The sequence below is a fragment of the Saccopteryx leptura genome, chromosome 12 (genome assembly GCF_036850995.1).
Source record: "Saccopteryx leptura isolate mSacLep1 chromosome 12, mSacLep1_pri_phased_curated, whole genome shotgun sequence".
In the NCBI taxonomy this organism is placed as follows: domain Eukaryota; kingdom Metazoa; phylum Chordata; class Mammalia; order Chiroptera; family Emballonuridae; genus Saccopteryx; species Saccopteryx leptura.
In genome coordinates this window covers 37,165,619-37,173,499 of record NC_089514.1, presented here as the reverse complement: position 1 = coordinate 37,173,499, position 7,881 = coordinate 37,165,619, and the positions used below count along the sequence as shown (strand labels likewise).

Below are 7,881 nucleotides of genomic sequence, written 5' to 3'. Positions count from 1 at the left end.
GTACAGTCTGTTCAAGAGCAAGGGTCTGGATCAAGCACCATTATTACCTTCCACCCACCAACATTTATTCAGCTGTTATATGGCTGCTTGGTAACAACCCATTTTTACCTCTCCTTGTCCTGATGGGTAAGGTCTACATGGCAGGGGAAAGGGTCACAGATCTCACAGAATATTTTGATTATAGCCAGTCCTAATTGATCTGGAGCCATCAAGTATATTACAGACAAAAAACAATGATATCTAGCCAAGTGATACTGTCTATTTCCACACAAGCTTTAGTAATGTAAGAGTATTTATGCCTCATCATTTTGAGGAAGTCTATCATTGTTATGAAGTAAATACACGTGGACTACTTTAACAGGTCCGAGTTCAGCACTACTTGTATAGTGTTTTGTTGGCTGAATCTTCCCTTTGAGCTCCAGGACTCTGCTGCATTTGCAAAGCACAAGGGAAAGGCTGCCAGGAGATGAGGCCACCATCACACTTACTCCGTAATTAACTTAGTGAGGCATCGGTTACAATAATGAATAAGGTCTAGTTTCTATCTTGTCCTTAGGGAGCTTAGAGTCTGAGGAAGGAGCTTACGGTCTACGAAACGGGGAAAAGATCCACTGTGCTCAGCAGTGGACACTTGATCTTGGTTCTGTGTGTACCTGAGATGTATCTGAGGTGTATTTGGTGCTTTCTGTATGGGCATCTCATCACTGCTGCCACATCCAGCCCCGTGTCTCAGTAACTCCCCTTTACACGGGATCTTTTTGCTTAGGGTTTCCTGTGCCCTCTAATGTCTTGTTGTGGGTGGTGGTAACAGAGGAAGAGATGCAGGCGGATCAAGGTCACCAATAAGCTGATGCATACAATCCACTCCTGTGGGCCACAGGAATGGGCAGCTGGGCCAGAGGCAAGGCTGCTGGTCAGAGCTGACCCGGCAACTCATTCTACTTAGAGTAACAGCTGCCATTTCTCCCCTCATTACCGATGTTACTATTCTCACAGAGAGGACAGTGAGGACAGTGTGGGAGAGGAGGAGAAGGAAGAAGTAGAAGAGAGGCCTAGTGGGGTGTTGGGGTCCTGTTATCTGATCATGAAAGTGGAGTCTATGCATTCTTTCCCAGCTCTGCATTCAGCAGCAGCATGCTGGTAGCTGGGAACTGGTCATGATGGAATACAAACTGGCGAACACTACAAATGAGGGCTTCCCCCACTGAAGAGCCAGTTGCTACCCATTTACCAGCACACTGCTGAGTGTGCTCTATGGACGGAGAGTCTGGACAAATTCCAGTATAACTTCCTGTGTAAGAAAACAGGTGCTTTTCTCTCCCAGTCCTGGACAAGAACTCACCTTGGTGGTTTCCTGGGTGGAGGAGGGGTTTGATGGGGATGGAGACAGGCTCTGGAGTCCTCATAGTGGCACACAGGGACACAGATCTGCTCTGCATCCAGTATTAAGGCATCTACCTCCTATTCTTTGACAAGATGTCTCCACCACCAAAGGAGGGAAAACACTTCTCCCACTCTCCCTTCCCCTCCCCATTAAAAAAGAGAAGTAGCATAGAGTTTTCTTTGAATATTTGTATATTAAAAGTAAAACCATCTGGTTTTTTTTTTATTTTTATTGTTTACCTCATGACTAACATTTGCTTTTCAACAGAGATAACTTATTTTACTTCGACCAGCCTATTTGTTGCTAATATTTTTGTTGTCCAGTATTCATATATACTCATGATAACAATATCCTGAGTTCCTACTCTATTCCATCCATATGCTTTGGGTGGGGTTGGCCTGCAGAAATAGGCAGACTCAGATCTGGCCAAAGTAACAGTGGATGGCCCGGGAATGGGCATGTAGCCAGTCAGGGGCTCCAAGAGGCAGACGGAGTCGCAGAACTGCTGAGGGACAAGCATGCGCTCTTCCCTGCTGGTTATCAACCTGGGAGAACACAATCCCAGAGCAGCTAGGGAAGGAGAGGTCCTGCCCGCAGCTTCCGTCCCGTGATCCAACAATGCCTGCAGTCTTCATCGCTCCTGGATTTGATTGCCACAGCGCCTGTGAAAGCTTTCTGTACTTTTTTTTTAGGCTTAAATCAGTTGGAATAATTTATATGCACTCAAAAGTGTCTTAACTAATCCAATACATTTTACAATTTCAGTTGAGAGAATTAGTAATCTCTCCAAATATATTGATGACAACTCTTCTGATGCTATATGTTGATATTTTCAATAAAAATAAACTATATGTGCTTGCTTTTATTTTTACAGCATTTTTCTAAAATATTTATTCTAAAATATTTGCTTTACATTTGTTTATAAAGACATATTTACCTAAAAAGCTATAAGCAGAATTATCTCGAGAAGTCTCTGGCGCATGCTATGTGAGCACACTCCTCTGCGGCTCAGCCACCGCTCTTACAGCTCTCACCCTTTGTAAGGCTCCTCCTCGAACAGGAAGTCTCTGGAGAGCAATGTCTGTATCGGCCAGAGGCCCGCCCAGTAGGTGGGCGGGAGTGCTTTCCACCATCACTACCCGACCAGCGGGCACCTGGAGGAGCAGAGGGTAAATAGCTGAGAGTCCACTCACAAAATTTCTCAGTAGGAAAAAACCCTCATTCATCCTTTAGCTTAATGTGGGAAAGCATGAAATGTACATATACAGGGTGTCCTCAGATTACTACAGTCTCGACATACATTTCGAGTTTACTCCTATAAAAACTTTAAAAAACTGAGACGTGAGTGTTTCAGCTTATGCCATTAGTGTCCTACTATGGGCTATGTGGGCGAACTAGTCTGTTTGCGCGCGGCGGAACAATACACAGCACACAGTACAGTACAGTGCATTTATGTGCTTTTCCTTTTTCCGCGGCTTAGTTGTGTTTTTATGTTCTAGATTATGATTTTATAACTGTGTTAGGATAGGGAAGTGACTTAGGCTAGGGAGTGTTTCGACTTACACCACAATTCAGGTTACGTCACTGTCATAGCAAGGGAACTATGTGATAACCCAAGGACCCCGGTAAGTAACTAGGAGGTAGCATGACATATTGGAAAGATAAGAACTTTGGAGCCAGGGAAATGGATTTAAATTCTACTTTTACTGCTTATCAGCTTTGCAATCAGGGCCAAATGTGTAGAGGAGGACACTGGGGACACTGGGCATGGCACAGGCCCACTGCCAGGCAACGGGCCCTGCACTCTCTCTGTAGAGATGGAAAGGTGCAGTCTGACTGGAGTTTGCGCAGTTCCCTGGGGCTCCTGGGGGCTGGGTCCAGGCTAAACTGGCACTGAACGAGGGTGAAGGTGCTCTGAAGACAAATATGCCTTAACTATATAAAACTTGAACAGCAAAAGGGAAAAATACCAGACTAAACTCTATGGAAATGAAGCTCTGGGGAATGAAATTCAGTATCTACTAAGAAAAGTAATGGGAAAAATCATACCGTTGTGTTCAGGCCTTTAATATCTGTCTGGTGAAATATTGTATTTGGTAGTCGCTCTCTGTATCTGGAGGATTCTATAGCTTTTTCTTGAAGTCTTTTTGCTTTCTGGAAATTTTCATATTAGAAAGAAAGTAATATTGCTATTAAAGCATTAACTATGTTACTTATAATATATAAATATTTATAGTATACGAATACTATTTAATTGTGTCTGGCCTTTTTATATTAGCACTAGAATCTGCATTTATTTACTCCTTTAGGCTAAGAAGATAATTATTAGCAAATTTTATCTTTTGTACATTGTAGAGCACACCGGTCACTTAAAAACTGAGATTTCTAGCCTGACCTGGCGGGGGCGCAGTGCATAGAGCGTCGGACTGGGATGTGGAGGACCCAGGTTCGAGACCCCGAGGTCGCCAGCTTAAGCGTGGGCTCATCTGGTTTGAGCAAAGCTCACCAGCTTGGACCCAAGGTTGCTGGCTCAAGCAAGGGGTTACTCAGTCTGCTGTAGCCCCACGGTCAAGGCACGTATGAGATAGCAATCAATGAACAACTAAAGTGCCACAATGAAAAACTGATGACTGATGCTTCTCATCTCTTTCCGTTCCTGTCTGTCTGTCCCTGTCTATCCCTCTCTCTGACACTCTCTGTAAAAAACAAAACAAAAAAAACCCCCTGAAATTTCTAGAAGAAATCCATTACTGAGATTTCTAGAAGAACTGGCCATATAAAAAGGAATAAAGCAGGTCTTACAGAAATCAGGCTCAATTTTTAATGCATAATTGAATAAGCTACTGAATTTACATCAGGTGATGCATGTTTTCAAAATATTTTGCATAGATTAAATACTAATCTAGTACACTTAAATGTTTCAAGCATTTAGAATAATATAAATTCTATATTTGTTGCAGTTATATTCAAGCTCAATATCTGAGCCACCAGGACAGGTTACCAATGATGTGCTTGGAAGGGGCTGGTTCTCATTCACTATTCCTTAAGAGCGCAGTTAGTTAGGAGCATATTTCATAAGTAAAGTTGGAAAGAACTTGCAGTGAGAAGGGCAGACCTGGCATTTTGCTTTGATTTTGTTAACAGTAGCGCCCCACTATTTCCGTGGGCTAACCTAACATTTAACAACTGCATGTCTAGAGGAAGGGCTACAACGTTACGTAAATGTCTTTGCAGCTTGTAAAGGGTGTTTACTCTGAACTCCCATTTCAGCTTTACTAGAATGTTCCTTTTGTCAGAGTTAGTTACTCGTTGTGGATATCTAAATATTTTTAAAATCCCACCTTCAAAGTTTTAGCATTTGATGTTCTAGCCAAGAAGTTTTCCCATGATTTATTAGCCAGTTCTCTTTGCTTATGTGTGACTTGTATCTGAAATAAGAAAGATAATTAAGAATTTCAGTTTCTGTGAAAGAATACCAAAGGATTTAAAAGCCCTTATTTCGAACGAAAGACCTAGTTTTTGCCAAGGTAAATTTTGGGGCTGACTAGCAAAAGGATTAATTATAAAGTTCAACAACTTAAGAAACAAAAGTATTTATATTACAACGGAAAAAAAATCCTTCCTTTATTAAGTTTAGGTTGTGATTTGCTTTCCATGAAATGTAATATAAAACTGTTGTTATAAAAATATAAAATTTAACACTGGCCAGATAGCTCGGTTGGTTAGAGAATTGTCCTGAAGTACAGAGGTTGCCAGTTCGATCCCCGGTCAGGGCACATATAGGAACAGATTGATGATCCTCTCTCCCACTCTGTCCTTTCACACTAAAATCAATAAGTAAAAAATTTAAAATATATAAAATATAAAAATAACAACAATCATTCTCAGAAAGACTGACTGTTTTACAGGACTGTCACTTCTGAAGATGGATAATAATCCAGCACAAAATATGAGAATGACCCAACAACAAATTCACAGGAGAAAATATATAGATCCCTGCTGCCACTGACAACAGTTTAAGCAAGAGATTGTGTCAGTTATACCAGTTCTAATTTATGACTGCAGCAAGACAAGCAGTTTTGAGTGCTGAGTTTCTTGTGGTGAGGCACTCCGTGGAGGTAACTGCTAACAGGCTGCAAACCCTATACTTCTCAACACGCTACCCACTAAATATATAATCAGAGGACACCGTGACCTTGGGTGGTGTAAAATGTACTATTAAGTTTACATCACAAACTTGAGAGCACTTAATTAAATAACTGCTTTAAAAAAGTGGGGTCAGAGCCAGGATAACAAATCAACACTAACTAACATATGGACAATAGCTAGTCTACAGGGCAGACATTCTGTCATTCAATAGAACTAATGAGGGAGAACTTCTAATAGGGCTACCCCACTTAAGAGCAAGTAAATGGGTTAAATGGCAGCATCCACATAATAAAAAGTCTTAACAAACAAACTTTCAAGTAAGGAGGTATCTAAAACAGAGCAGAATTCACAGGTGAACGCGGAGTTCTACTAGGCTGAAGATAAACACTTCTACGTGAAAAGTCTATGTGAAAGTCTAGGTGAAAGGAGCAAGCAATAAAAAAAAACTTCGGAAATCACTTTCAAGGGTTTTAAGTATTTAATTGTAGTCAGAAAGGATCACCAAGCATCAGAGGGAATCTATGTCATCTTTGCGTCTGTGGACAAGTTAAATAGCCACTTAACCCATTTGCACAAAAGCTTGATGGGTTAGTTCCCACGAGCATAAAGCTTCAGGAAAATGGCATATCTTTTCCTGACAGGCTTTTTCTGATCAGCTAGAGTCAGAAAGCAGTTTACCTCTGGACTCACAGAATGCTCACAGAGTTTAAAGTCAGAAAGCAGTTTATCTCTGGACTCACAGAATGCTCATAGAGTTTAAAGTCAGAAAGCAGTTTATCTCTGGACTCACAGAATGCTCATAGAGTTTAAAGTCAGAAAGCAGTTTATCTCTGGACTCACAGAATGCTCATAGAGTTTAGGTACTGAAGTGAGGATGAAGCTTATCCACATCTCTGTGGCTGGCATACGGGTAAGGGCTTATCACCAAGTGAGGGGTGAGGGCCAACTTTCCAGTGAAGTTATACTTATAGACACAGGGACACATGTCAGAATTTGTTAAATGTATGCACTTAAATAGCCAACAATTTTTGAAATTCCATTTGACATTTAAAAAAAACTTTTATTGATTCTTTTTTTTTTTAGAGGGAGGAAAGTAGAGAAGGAGAAAAAGACAGAAACATTGATCTGTTCCTGCATGTGCCCTGACCGGGTATGGAACCAGCAACCTCTGTGCTTTAGGACTATGCTCCAACCAACTGAGCCATCCAGACAGGGCCCACTTGACATTTCAAAATATGGAACTCTCAGGTCTCCACCCTGTTTAAAATATAAGCCTATAGGAATCAAATTACAATGCCATAAAACATCATTGACTATAGTAATTGAATATCTTAAGTCCTTAATTCCATTGTGTCTTTAAAAACTGTACAAAGACTGTGAATGTAACATAAAACTACAAAATAACTAAGCGCTGAAACATTCACAAGTAAGGCAAATCTATCCTAGGGGGAACTTCAACTAGGTTATACAATGAAACCATTATCTTGTGCCTCGGCATCTGTGGCTTACTTTTGCATATACTTTCTGTTCATTTTGCACATCTTGGCGTGCTTGGTTTTCAATCATCTCCCTCTGCAGAGAGGCAACCATCTTTCCGATGTTCTCTGAAGCTGTTGTAATAGCTTCCAAAACATTTTTATCTGCAGTGACTGGTTTTAACTTTTCTAATTTTATTTCTTCAGATATTTCATTCCATATTTCTCCAACCTGTTATAACAAAGTTTAACAATGTTAAATTAACTGAAAATAAAAGATACAATTTTAGGTAATACTTTATTTTAATGGTTGTTCCAAAGTTAACATTTACTGAACCAGTTTTTCGTACCTTACTCCTTAGGAACAAGTGAAATGTTTTGGGAATGATTTGGAGCACCAGTTACACTTGAATATTTAGAGGTAATTTACCAAGTGTTTTCGATGATAAGGTATTTATGGATGTGGCTCCCGACCTAAGCCTAGTTCATTGCCATCCTCAATGCCCCCTTTAAATTACAGCTGCAGAAATTGCTGTTAGTCTCACCCCCTGAACTACTGTTTTCCTCTCTAAACCTTTATATTGAAGGATGAGTCAGGCTGAATTGATAGGACAATGAACATGGGAACTCCTGGGTCCCTAGAACCTGGCCACCCTGAGAAATAGGGTCCCATCCTTCACCTTCTTGCTAAAGCAGTGATTGAAACAAAAGCTCTTAACTCCACGGTTCTGTCAAACTGATAGTTCCAGTGCATATTCTGGGTTGTCTAGAAATTAATGTGCTTGAGTACATTTAAATTTAAAGAAAAATTTATCATGAGAGGGATAAAATTCAGTCTTATTTTAATATGAAAATAGAAATTTATTTATTTAC

At 40.5% G+C, this 7,881-nt stretch overlaps 1 protein-coding gene across 2 annotated transcripts in view; it reads right to left on the bottom strand.

The window, feature by feature from the left end:
• Positions 1-1,653: 1,653 nt before the first annotated feature.
• Positions 1,654-7,881, bottom strand: part of CFAP69 (cilia and flagella associated protein 69) — a 64,352-nt gene continuing 58,124 nt past the window's right edge. For both annotated transcript variants that reach the window (XM_066354172.1, XM_066354173.1), the window contains exons 20-23: positions 7,043-7,240; positions 4,726-4,812; positions 3,434-3,538; positions 1,654-2,538 (exon numbers count right to left, since the gene is read on the bottom strand). In XM_066354172.1, coding sequence (XP_066210269.1) covers positions 2,368-2,538; positions 3,434-3,538; positions 4,726-4,812; positions 7,043-7,240 — 561 coding nt within the window. In that variant the 3' untranslated portion in view covers positions 1,654-2,367. The remainder of the gene's footprint in view (positions 2,539-3,433; positions 3,539-4,725; positions 4,813-7,042; positions 7,241-7,881) is intronic.